At 45.2% G+C, this 13,277-nt stretch overlaps 1 protein-coding gene across 2 annotated transcripts in view; it reads right to left on the bottom strand.

Moving 5' to 3' along the window:
- Nucleotides 1-345: 345 nt before the first annotated feature.
- The window catches only part of Dnajc18 (DnaJ heat shock protein family (Hsp40) member C18), a 28,150-nt gene continuing 15,218 nt past the window's right edge, over nucleotides 346-13,277 (bottom strand). Inside the window, exons 7-9 of one of the 2 annotated variants that reach the window (XM_055625515.1) lie at nucleotides 12,019-12,191; nucleotides 5,153-5,298; nucleotides 346-541 (exon numbers count right to left, since the gene is read on the bottom strand). In XM_055625515.1, the coding sequence (XP_055481490.1) occupies nucleotides 5,174-5,298; nucleotides 12,019-12,191 (298 nt within the window). In that variant the 3' untranslated portion in view covers nucleotides 346-541; nucleotides 5,153-5,173. Of the gene's footprint in view, nucleotides 542-710; nucleotides 5,299-12,018; nucleotides 12,192-13,277 lie in introns of those variants that run through there. The other variant, XM_055625514.1, reaches the window with a different exon arrangement.

Raw genomic sequence — 13,277 nt, 5'->3', positions numbered from 1 at the left:
CTGTATGCATGTATGCCTGCACACCAGAAGTGGGCATCAGATCTCATTACAGATGGTTGTGAGCCACCATGGAGGTACAGGAATTGAATGCAGGACCTCTGGAAAAGCTGACAGTGCTCTTAACTGCTAAACTATCTCTCCAGCCTCTACTTATTGCTCTTGCAGAGAACCCAGGTTCTGTTCCCATCTCCCACATGATGGCTCACACTCACTTTTCTGGCCTCCAAGGGCACTATAGACTCATATATAAAACAATTAAAAGGGAAAAATATAAAAGAAATCCTTAACCACGCAGTGGTGACACACGCCTTTAATTCCAGCACTTGAGAGGCAGAGGCAGGCAGATCACTGTATTGTTATTTTTATTTTTATAGCTTTGGGTCTTGTTTGTTTGAGACAGGGTTTCTCTATGTAGCCTTGGTTGTCCTGGACTCACTTCGTAGACCAGGCTGGCCTCAGACTCACGGAGATCCACCTGCCTCTTCCTCCCCAAGAGCTGGGATTACAGGCGTGGGCCACTGCACCTGGCTCAGAACACTGTCTTGAAACAAAACAAAAAGAACAAATGTGAATCCATGCCATTAGTATTATGTGTTGTTTTAAACACAAATTATTCCACAGTACCATCTTTAGTCCACAGTGGCTCCAAGCATATTTAGTATCTGAGGACTTCATGCAAAGGCCGAACAAAGAAAAGCCACAAGGTCACATTCTGTATGTAAAATTGTTTAATGTTCACTTTGTAAAATACACTCACTCTAGATGCAATGGATCAGGTGGCCAGATTTCTCAGCATTTTTCACTGCCAACTAATTTCACATGTGTCATTCCTCACTCTGGTCACAGAGCACTTCTATCTCTACCTCTAAAAACTGAGTGTGATGCAAATGTAGACTCAGTCTATAACAGTTACTCGATACTGCATGAGGTATCAACAGTGCAGGCCCAAACATTAAGATGTATACTAACTTGGCCCTTTCCCAAAATAAATATATCGGACAGCAATCTAACACCTTACATGAAAAATAATTAAAAGCCAGCTCCTGTGAGGAGCAGTGCATGCAGAGACAACGGATTGGTCATGTAGGCCAGTTGCAACGAGAACCTGTTGGGATTCCCCAGGTGCCTCCTGGCAGTGCCAGTTGTGAGGAGAATAAAGGTGAGAATGAGAACTGCACACAGCTCAGCCAGCCTGCTGGCCCTGGCTCCAGCAGGGTTCGGCATGTCTTGTAAATTCTAATAGTTCCCAGAAGCATGCACAGCAATGCTATTTTCTTACCGGTCACTTCTCCCAAGCTGTCAGCCTGGAGCTGATCAATGGAGCTTAGATGTTTTCCTGGCTTGAGTGATGAACAAGGTCACAGGCTCCTTCAAGCTCTGCTGTTCCTTACAAGGAGGATTTTCTGTCTCCCTCTCACTAAAGACAGCACCTCATTTGAATGGCAGTTTCTGATCCTGTGTGAGCCCTGAGTCCTGTGTCTTAACTTCACTCCCATCGCAGTCTCTATTCTGTGGTCTCAAGCTGTGAGCCACAGTGACAGGAAGAACAGCCATGGCTAAAGGGTTTACACTGATAGGAAATCTCCCCCAAGATGTAGGCAAGAGGACAAAGCTTGCTTTGCCAATAAGCACACAACGTATCTAAATTATAAGCAAGGAAGGACTTAAGAGTGTAACACTATTCTAGATAGTGCCAAATAGATTAGACTATAAAAGTTAACAGAAGCAAATACAGTTCTCTTGAGGAAACAAGACACGAGTACTGTAGTCTGCCAGGAAACAGTGCTACCAGGCTATAGGAACAGACAATCGTTGTGACATTTAATGCAGCTGAGTTATTGTCTCTGGTGTCATCATTACAGGTAGCTCAATCACTTCCATGAGATCTGCAGAACTATTCAAGGGCATCTAGGCAGAGGGGTTTATACCCTGCCAGACCAGTTTCATGATGGTCTACTTTCTGGCTGAGGCTGAGGCTGGGAGAGGACAGCTTTTATTTTTTCATGTCTAGGAACTTTCCATAAGCTTATTTGGTTTATGGGTACATTTTAAAATGTATGTTTCAAGACAGGGTTTCACTCTGAACTTGCTATGTACAACAGGCTGGCCTTGAATTCACAGTAATCCATCTGCCTCTATATCCAGGGAGTTGGGTTTAAAGGTATATGCCACCATGCCTGGCACATTTTACAAAATAAATTCCCTGCTATTCATAGCTTAAAGAGATTCTCAAAAAATTAGAAGATAAGTCTCGGGACATAGTTCAGCAGGCCAGCATGCACAAAGCTTTGGGTTCATTCCCCAGCACCACATAAGCCAGGAGTGACTAGCATCCAGGAGGTAGAGGCAGAGGATCCAAAGTTCAAGGTTTCAGGTGGTGGTGGCACACACCTCCTTAAATCCCAGCATTCTGAAAGCAGAGGCAAATGGACCCCTGAGTTCGAGGCCAGCCTGACTTACAGAGTGAGTTACAGGACAGCCAGGGCTACGCAGAGAAACCCTGTCAAAATACAAACAACACAAAAGAGCTGGGCCTTTAATCCCAGCACTCAGAAGGCAGAGACAGGCAGATCTCTGAGTTCGAGGTTAGCCTGGTCCACAGAGAAGTTCTAGGGCAGCCAAAGCTACACACACATACAAACACACAAACAAAAGCAAAACAAAAAACCCTGTTTCAAACTACCTTCCCCCCTTAATCCCCAAACCAAGTCAAGGTTTTTGAGGCCAGTCTGGGATACATGAGACCCTATCTAAGAAGAAAAGAAAAACTACATGGACTATAAACCAGTCACCTACTGGTCTGTTCAAATTCAGTCTTGATAATCTGGGCACTCAGAAACTGAAGTCTGACTCAGCCCTCCACAAGAAGGCCCAACCACACAGCCTAGGCAATCAATGACTTAGAAATAGGAACAGTTGCTTTTTCTGCCTCTGAAGATTTGTATCAAGGGCCCTGTTTTTTGTTTGTTTGTTTGTGTGTTTGTTTTTTGAGACAAGGTTGCTTGTGTAGCACTGGCTGTCCTGGTACTCAATTTGTAGTGGTGTCAAACTCACAGGGATACAACTGCTTCTGCCTCCTGATTTCTGGGATTAAAGGAATGCACCACCAAGCCTGGCCTAAGGGTCCTGCTTTTTAGAAAATATATATGGGTATTTTGTCTGAATGTATTTCTGTGCACCAGGTGCACTCAGTGCCTGTAAAGGCCAGAAGAGGGAGTTAGGTCCTTTGGAATTGGAGTTACAGAACATTGGGAGCTGCCACCTGGGTGCTGGGAATTGAACCTGAATCCTCTGGAAGAGCAGCTTTAATGGCTGAGCCATCTGTCCAGCTCTGGTCCTTCTAAAAGCCTAGCAGGGAAGCAGCCCTGAAGGGATGTAAGAGTACCATGGAAAGGATGCAAGTTGGGGGCGAAGGTGTCCTGGAGGACAGAGGCATCCGAGGAAAAAAATCTCTGCTTTGCCAACCTGGCTAGAATCACCTGAGAAAGAGTATGATCTCTCACATTTCGTACTTCCTTACCTAACCATATGACCTAGGTCAACTATTCATCCTCTCTGGCCAGTGTTCTGATTCATGAATAAGGTAAAGCACTGGCTTTATAAATTGTGAGGAGGCATAAGTAAAAAAACAGAAACGGGCTGGAGATGGCTCAGAGGTTAGGTACACTGGCTGCTGCTCTTCCAAAGGTCTTGAGTTCAATTCCCAGCAACCACATGGTGGCTCACAACCATCTGTAATGAGATCTGATGCCCTCTTCTGGTGCACAGGTGTACATGCAGACAGAACAGTGTATACATAACAAATAAATAAATCTTTACAGAAAGAAAGAACGAAAGAAAGAAACCACAGAAACAAAAGAAAAGAAAGAAAAAAAAAAACCAGAAACAAAACCACAAAATAAAAACCCACATGAAAGCAATTGCTTTGTAGTAGGCACTCCAAAAACACTGAATGAAAGGAAGATGTGCAAGGGTACTGACTCAAAGTGACAACTAAGGCTGACATTAGCCCTCCACGCCACAGACAGGCTCCTCCCTCCCTTCGTGTCTCTGCCTGTGCCTCCTTTTGGGTCTGACTACTGCACTTCTGTGCATACTTGTGCTCACCATGACTTACAATACTAAATGATGAGTTAAAGGGGAAGCGACACAGAGAATGCTCTCCAGTTCTGAGATGCATGGAGAATCGACACTGAGGATCTGACAGTCTTGTATTTTACCTTCTCCCTTACCCCTGCTTCCTGCTGCTGAAGAACTGGCCACTGAACTGTTTTACAGCAACACATTTGTTTGTTTGTTTGTTTGTTTTGTTTCTTTTTTTTGAGGCAAGGTCGCATTATGTAACTGGCTGGTCTAGAACTTGCAGTGTAGTCCAGGCTGCCATGCCTTTGCCTCCTGAGTGCTAAGATTGAAGGTGTGTGCCACCATGTCCAGCCTGCTCAACAGGTATTACTTTCCAGACCTTCTCAAAGAGATGACTAAGGAAATAAAAGGAACCTCACTGGGTATGGTGGCTCATACCTGTTATTCCAGCACTCAAGAGACTCAGACAGCAGGATCGTTGCAAATTCAAGGCCAGCTTGGACTATACAGTGAGTTCCAGGCTAGTCTGAGCTACAGAATAAGCCCTTCTCTCAAAAAAGAAAAAAAAAAAAATCAAATCAGGCAATTTGCTCATGTTCCTGACTCAACAGAAATATGGACAACACTGAAGAATTGCCTAAATAATTCCATTTCTCTATGCTGTCCTTAGGGAATGGGAAAACTGAAAAGATGGTGATTTTTGCAGCAGGGAGAGGTCTAGTTCTTGGTAGACACCATCAATACCCTGAAGCGCACTGGCGATGCCTGGAGGTACCTTGGTAGTGGGCTTTTGCTGCGGAGAGGATGAAGAAAGAAAGGTGGACCTTCTCTGGAATGCCCTGGCCTATGTTCACGGAGGAGCTGGGTCCAAAATTTACCATTTGTGTAACTCAGACAGTGTTCCTGCCCTGGGAGCCTAGCCTGGCGAAGAACCGGGTGGGGACAGATGTAGCTCCATCTGCTGCAGCTCTGCCCAACAAAGTCAGCAGGTAGTAGCACGCTCACCGTTTCCTAACTTGTATTATACAGTGGAATTTGCAATGTAAAAGTAACAGGTAAGAAAGCCCACCCTGAGCAGGGCATGGTCCTCTCAGCCACCCCTTCGGAGACCGATGAGCTTGGAAAGTTTCTCACAGTTCTCGAGTTTCATCGACTCCGCTTTCTGCCGAAGTCGCTCATCTCTGTACAGCCCTGCCAAGTTGGTCAGCTCCGACTCTGAAAGACACAACAGGTTCATTAAGACTGAACACCTCCTTCCCTTCAGTCTTTCTAGGTTCAAATGGCCTTGCTGTCATGCTACTTTGCTCTAATCCATCTGGGCAACAGTTACTCCTCTACCCTAGAGGTACCTGTTGGGTCTGCGAGTTAAGGCCATCTGGGACCTGAGAGCACTGTAGTCGGTGCTATGCTACAGAAATACTAGGCTTCATTTTTATCAACAAACACTTGGCAAAGGCATGGGAAGCTTGCACATGTGCAGAAAGAGGAGATCACCACAGCCTTGCTACCAGTGGTGATGAGATGGCAGTTGGAGAGACTGGAGCCCAATCGCCCATTCTTGTCATCTGGATAAAGACAGCTGCTACATTCTACCCTCAGTACTGCAGACTCAGGAGTCACACGTGATGCAGAGCCTACTCTGGTAGGTGGGCATCTACAGAAGGCTAGCGGCTCTCTTCATCCCCTTAGCACATATGGGGGTCACCAACTCAAATGGCTCTTCCAAAAGTCAAATCATTTTGACCCAGTTGTCTGGCTCTTTGACCAAATAAATACCATTTTCTCCTCATGATTAAGAAGGCCATTCTATTTTTAACTGGAATATAATTTCTGCTGTGTTTCTCAACTCCACGGTGTTTGGTCTAAGTTTTTATTCTCTTGTAAGTTGCTCATTCTTAGGGGGGAGCTCCTGAAATGCACCTTTGGAGACATGAGTATCACATATTAATAGGATGGCATGCTTGGATCGGCTTCGTGGCTTCTGAAAGTCTCCAACAGCAGGCAGCTTTTTTAAGGGACCCTGCTTATGAAAACACTATTTTAATCACTTTGAAAAAAGGCCTTTCATTTTTAATCACCTTGCTGACAGGTTTTGTTTCTCTTGGCTGAACAAGACGAAGCTGTCTGATTAATCAGTAAACTACCAGGACACAGGATTTAGCATTCATCCAGGAGGAACAATACCATGGACTTCTGAATAATATTCCATCAACACAAAACACTGCCTGGCATTTCTGCTCACAATGATTCACCAAGTAAGGCCCAAAGTGCAGAAGAAGCCCAGAACTCCAGGGTGAGGGGTAGATAACCCTGAGAACCCTCCCTGTACAATCGGGCTGCAGGGCCTGGACTCCGGCCAGGCAGTGGCTTGGCAGGCAGTGGGCCTCCCAGGCTGCAGAACAATGTGCTCTCACCCTTCGTGCGGGTGCCCACAGTGCCGCTAGCCAGGACCTTGCAGGTGATGGGGCTTCGTGGAGGACGGATTGCGCACTGCACTCAAGTGTTAAACTTTGGCTCCTTTGCCCCACTGCGTGCTCAGCACTCCTTTCCAGGGCTTCTCCGGCAGGTGGGGAGGCTTTGTGAAATCAGTCTGCACCTGCTTCTTCAGAGTCACAGCTGCAGAACAGATATGCTTCTGCCTTCACCAGAACAATCTCCTTATGCTGCTGCTTTGATTTTTTTGTTTTTGTATTTTAGAGACAGGTTTCTCTCTGTAACCCTGGCTGTCCTGGAACTCACTCTGTAGACCAGGCTGTCTTGGAACTCAGAGATCTGCCTGCCTCTGCCTCCTGAGAGCTGGGACTAAAGGCATGCATCTCCGCCGCCACCACCCAGTTCCTTATGCTGTTTTGACCTTTTAGATGTCTCATTCTCTGAACTCCTCATCCAGAAGACAGTAGACACTAATGATTCTTAGTATTTTCTGTCCTGACAGCCACTATAACCAGCTGAAGAAAGATATCTTTCACATAAGACATGGATTGATTTCACAAAGCTCAGTGAAACTGAGTCAGACAACCTGCTTTGGCACAAGGTCAGTGCTTCAAAGAAATATGCCTGCTCTCCTTCCGCCATGCCACAAGCCAAGGGTCTGTTCAAAGAGTATGTTACTTCTAACAAACTATGTTAACATTCAGTAACTTAAAAAATATTTTAGGGGATGGAGAGACGGCTCAGTGGTTAAGAACTTATTGCTCTGGTAGAGAACCTGGGTTCGGTTTGCCAGCACACACATGGTGGCTCACAATCATCCATACCTCTAGTTTCAGGGTATGCAATGCCCTCTTCTAACCTCTGCAGGTACCAAGCACACATGTGGTGCATAGACATGCATGCAGATAAGACACTCACATACAAAATTAAATGAAAGAATCTTAAAAAAGTATTTTATGTGTATATGTGAGTGTATACATGTACTCTGCGTGCAGGCGTGAGCCTGTGGACGTCAGAGCAGGGGCTGAGACTCCGGAGCTGGAGTCCTTTGAAGGACAGTGAGTGCTCTTAACATGAGCCATCTCTCCAGCCCCAACACTCAAGAATTTGTTCGTTTGGTTGCTTCTTTTGTTTTGTTTTGTTTGTTTTTCAGTAACTTATAAGTAAAACAAAAGAAAAAAGTCTTTGGGTAGGCAGGCACAGTGGCACATACCTGTAATCCCAGAGGCAGAGGCAGGCAGACCTCTGTGAGTTCGAGGCCAGCCTGGTCTACAAAGCAAGTCCGGGACAGCTAAGGCTACACAGAGAGACCCTGTCTCAAAAAAAACAAACAAAAAAATAATTAAAACAAATAAAATGAATACAATAAAAAGGCTTTGGGAGGAACAAACTTAAGAAAATACCTTTTCCTCTTAACAAAATGTTCCCTTCAATTGTAACTATCCAGGACCTGGTTCCAGGGCCACTGTCCTTTTTCTACTGTGTGAGGCTGTGCATGCTTAGATTTCACCAGGAATCCAGTGTTCACTCTTCTAAGCTACACCCACACCACACAACCTTTTGGTAGGAAATGATTTCCCCCCCCCTACTTCAAAGCTTAGGATTCCACCAGCTCTGTTATCCTGCTCAGGGGTGTGGAAAGAAGTGTTCATTCATGGCCAGCTCTTCACTCAGCTCTGCTGGACCAGCCCAGGAGGCAGGTCTTGCCTGTTACAATAATCTCGCCCAGCACAGTGACACAGCCACTTTCCCTGGCAGTATGTATAATACGCAGATCTATCCATGAATGAGTAAACAGGACTATTATCATCCGTAGTAAAGGATTAATCATAAAAATATCACCCATAATAGGCACTCCAAGGAAAAGCAAATAAAAGGAATAAGTAAGATTTTCAAAGACAATGGCTAGTCTTAATACAATTTCCATTTGGTATTTTGCCAAGACTGAACTTTGTTCTCAAGTGAGTTTATTTTTACAACCTCAAAGTGCTAAATTTAACCTTTCTGGCTGCACTTGCTGCTGGATTCAGAGGGCAGGTGCTGCCTGCTCTCAAATGGCACTTGGGTGGTGTGGAGGCTCCTCAGAACCATTGTGTTTAAATGCTATGAATAGATTTTACAGGGGATGAGGTGACAACCTCCATTCACAACTGGTGAGTTGCATACATCAGGCTCATTCAATGGATTTGCTTACATGTGTGTGCATGTGTGTGTGTCTGGTTTTTTGAGACAGGGTTTCTCTGTGCTGCTCTGGCTGTCTTGGACTCAAAATGTAAACCAGGCTGGCCTCAAACTCACAGAGATCTGCCTGCCTCTGTCTCCTGAGAGCTTGGATTAACAGTGTGTGCCACCACTGCCTGGCTGTATGTGTGTATTTTTAACTGAAGATAGATCCTAGTACTTCATGTATGCTAGGCATGAACCATACCCTGAGTTCTTTTTTTTTTTTTTTTTTTTAATATTTGCTATGGGGTTTACTAAGTTGCCCAGGCTAGCTGTGAACTCACTCTCAAGCCATGGCAGGCCCTGAATTTGTGATCCTCCTGCTTTAGTTTCTCAAGAGATTACAGGATAGGATTACAAGTCTATTCTACCAGGTGTAGCTCTCATAAAAATTTCACTTGGACCTGAAGAGGGCCACAGATCTGAACAGGCCTCATGTAGTGGGGAACAAAAGCCTAGGCACCACTTCTAGTACAGTCTTTAACCTCTTTGCATAGTCAGCATCTCAATGCCAGAGCAGAGTATGGAACATGTGCACATGTGTGTGTGTGGTTTATGTATATGTGTGCTTCTGTGTGTAAGGGCCCAAAGAATACAAAATACAGATTTGATGTAGCTCCAGCAGAAAGCAATACATTCAAACCATTCTGGTGCCCAGCACAAAAGGGACACTTAGGGTGTATTACTGTACCTTTTGTCTGATTCAGATCCTCACAGATTCTTGCTCCTAAATTCTTTCCCCATGCTGGGAACACCTTTAGGCCAACACTTGAAGGCAGAGGCAGGTAAATCTCTGTGAGTTTGAGACTAAACTATATACCAATTTGTTCCTAATTCTTTCCTCTCTCTTTCTTTCTTTCCTTTCCTTTGGCTTTTGAGACAGGGTTTCTTTGTGTAGCCCTGGCTGTCCTGGAACTTGCTCTGTAGACCAGGCCTTGAACTCAGGGATCTGCCTACCTCTGCCTCCCAAGTGCTAGGATTAAAGGCATTCACCACCAGTACCTGGCCTTTTGTTTTTGTTTAATTCCCCCTATTTATTTGTGTGTGTGTGTGCACCCTCATGAATGTATTATAACCTGTATGTGATAGTCAAAGAACGACTTTGGAAGTCAGTTCTCTCCTCTCTCCCGAAACAGGGTTTTCTCTGTGTAGCCTTGGCTGTCCTAGACTCACTTTATAGACCAGGCTGGCCTTGAACTCACAGAGATCTGCCTGTCTCTGCCTTCCAAAAGCTGGGATTATAGGTGTGCACCACCGTGTCCGGCTTGGAAATCAGTTCTTTCTACTTCTGGGTCATGGATTGAACTCAGGTCAGGCTTAGTGTCAATTGCCTCTACCCACTGACCCATCTCATCAGCCTAATTTTTTCCCCCAAGACAGAGTCTTACTATGTAGCTCAGTCTGATCTTAAACTCAAAATCTTCCTATCTGTGCCTCCCACTTGCTGGGATGACAGGCCTACACCACCACATCCAGCGCTCCTCTCTGGTTTTTAAAAGAGAAAATCTAATTTCAACAGCCTTGTCTGCACAGTGAGTTGCAGGGGAGCCAAGCAACATAGTGAGACACTGTCTCAAAAAAAAAACAACCAGATGAACAACAACAACAGCAAAAATACACCCTAATTTAACAATGAGGGAGGTTAAAAGCAAATTCGTCCTCCTGTTTAACTGGCCCTAATTTGAGGAGATAGCTAGGCTTTGCCCTGTAGAAACAAGGCAGAGGCAAGTTCCCTGAGGGAAAGGGATAAGACAGCACACTGATCTGTTACCCTTCTCATCAGCTCACTCATTTCCAGTGTAGGAATCTTCTCTAATAACCCAGAGCACTTGTTCTGAACCCAGAACAGCTCAGGACACAGAATTAGCATGACACAGTCTCCTCCCCAGGGCCAGGAGCCCTGCACAGGGAACCCACGTGTAAAGCTCGTGAGCAGTACTGCACTAGCAGGAAGAACAAAGTGCCTTAGGAACCCAGCGGAAGAGCAGGTTAGCTCAGTGGAGGTAGGGGCACGTGACAGGTCAGCAAGGGCTTATAAGCACCAGGACCAAGGACCTAATTGTATCAGTACACATTTAAAGACATTAGTAATAAAGTTTAAAAGATGAGTTAAGGTTGGCTTTGAAAACAAAAACAACCAAAGCCTAGTTCTCAAAGCCAAAATGCAGTTAGTGTGTGTGTGTGTGTGTGTGTGTGTGTGTGTGTGTGTGTGTGTGTCTTGAGGGGCTGGCTGAGACAGGGCTAACACTCCTCCCAGCACTCCCCAGTAACAGCTAGGGCTGTAAGCAAGTGCAGACACTGTCACTCACTGAGCTCTGGGAGGGAAAGGGAAGGAAGATCTGTTCATACTCCGCCCACTGAAAAGCCAGACCCAAGAGGCCACGCTCCTTCTATGCACTCAGAAGCAACGAAAAGTGAGGGGCACCAAACTCCATGCCAGCTGCAACAACTACTACTGCTTTTTTCTTCTTTCCTTCTCCTTTTCTTCTTCCTCTTCTCCTCTTCCTCCTCCTTTTTTTTTTGGGGGGGGGTGTTTGGTTTTTGTTTGTTTGTTTTTTGAGACAGGGTTTCTCTGTGTAGCCTTGGCTGTCCTAGACTCACTTTGTAGACCGGGCTACCTCGAACTCACAGTGATCCGCCTGCCTCTGCCTCCCAAGTGCTGGGATTACAGGCAGGCAACACTAGGCACAGTTACATGTAATTTTTTTTTAAAGATTTATTTATTTATTATTTATATAGTGTTCTGCCTGCACACCAGAAGAGGGTACCAGATGTTTGTGAGCCATCACGTGGTTGCTGGAAATTGAACTCAGGGCCTTTGGAAGTGTTCTTTTTTTTTTTTTTTTGGAAGTGTTCTTAACCAGTGCTCTTAACCTCTGAGTCATCTCTCCAGAAAAAACACAGGCAGTAAGATGGGAGAGCTAACATATATCTATAATCTAAGTTCTCAGGAGGATCAGAAAATAAGGACTGCAGAGCAGTAGAGTCAGAGGCAGGCAGATCTTTGTGAGACCAGCCTGGTCCACGCAGAGAGCTCTATGTCAGGTAGGGCTATGTAGTAAGCCCCCCTACCATCCCTATTCATGAGGAAAAAGAGAATATAACAGGTAAATACAAAGACGCCTGAGTTTCTAACTTTCCCAATCCTTCTATGCTATAATATCTGAGTGGGTGCTTGTTCTCATGACCCAAACCAGCAGACTAGCGGGATCAGGAAGCTGGGAGACCTCTCAGAGGGAAGTCATGGCCACCAGTGAAAGCCTGTGTGGCCTTACTTACTTTGCTGTTTCTCCTTCCAACAACTTGTCTGGGTGTAATCGATATAATCTTTCTCTATTGTTTTCTCCAGGTCACGAAGAGAAGCCCCTTTGTAGGCCTTGTCGAAGTTTTTATCCACAAAGTAAGGCACCTGCAAGTTCTGCGTTTCTCTAGAAATGGTGTAGCCCAAGGTTCTGAAACAGAGCGGAACACATCAGCTTGGAGTGAGAACACTCTCACTCTTGGCTCTGGCCAGCGTACACACCAAGCAAGCAATCTGGTAGTGAGGACCAACGCAGCCCCATCATTTAGTTCATTCTTTACAAAGAGTCACCTGCAGCCAGCGTTGGCTACTTTGCAGGCTCTTCTTCCCTCCACCCTTCTCTACCCTTTCCCACCTTTTCAATCCCCTAACACTAGATAGGAGAGAAGAAAAGATAGATGGGAAAGGGGCAATGTTATCATTAGACTACTTCCTGTTGATTAGGGGCATCAAGTTTCTTGGAGCAAGTTTAATCCTGAATGTAAGACTATCTAATTTATTCTTCTCATTTCTTTGCTAGTGACTACTTAGCAAACTATGACCAACAACAACCAATAGCAGCCAACAGCAACCACCCATCACCCACCCACATCCAGACTCTCAAATTTATATACCCTCTGAAAAGTTCCAGAATTCCAAACATCACTTATGGGCAACAAATGTCCCTCCTTGCAACTTTTTTTAATCAATTTAAATTTTATGTGTATGAGTATTTTGCCTGCATGTATGTCTGTGAACTATTTGCATGCCTGATGACTGCAGACACCAGAATAGGGCATCAGATCCCCTGGAACTGGAGTTATGAATGGTTCTGACCCACCCGGTCGTCTGCTAAAGCAACTAGTACTCTTGACCTCTGAGCTATCTCTCCAACTCTTCTTGTAATTAATTTTTTTTTTTAATCACCAGGTCCTAGTGTCTATCATTCCAGCCGTAGTTATCACAACCAGCCCTCCCTTCTTCCCTCTTCCTTTTCTCTCCTTCCCTCCCTCTTCCTCTCTTTCCTACCCCCTCCACGCCCCCCCCCCCCTTTCGCGTTTAGGCTGGCCTGGAATCATGGCAATCCTTTGTCCCTGCTTACTCAGTGCTGGACTGCAGGTGTGAGACAGCACTCCCGCCTTCATTAGGGTCCTTTCTAACTCCACCATGGTGAGAAAGATTTGCTATGAATCCCAAATTATTAGGTTGATCCTTCTAACCCAATTCTGACTGTTTTCCAGTTGACCAGAGGGTGTCA

The sequence above is a fragment of the Psammomys obesus genome, unplaced genomic scaffold, assembly GCF_907164565.1.
Source record: "Psammomys obesus unplaced genomic scaffold, mPsaObe1.curated_primary_1811, whole genome shotgun sequence".
Lineage (NCBI taxonomy): Eukaryota > Metazoa > Chordata > Mammalia > Rodentia > Muridae > Psammomys > Psammomys obesus.
Note: the sequence above shows the minus strand (reverse complement) of the source record. Positions and strands in the feature narration are given on the sequence as shown.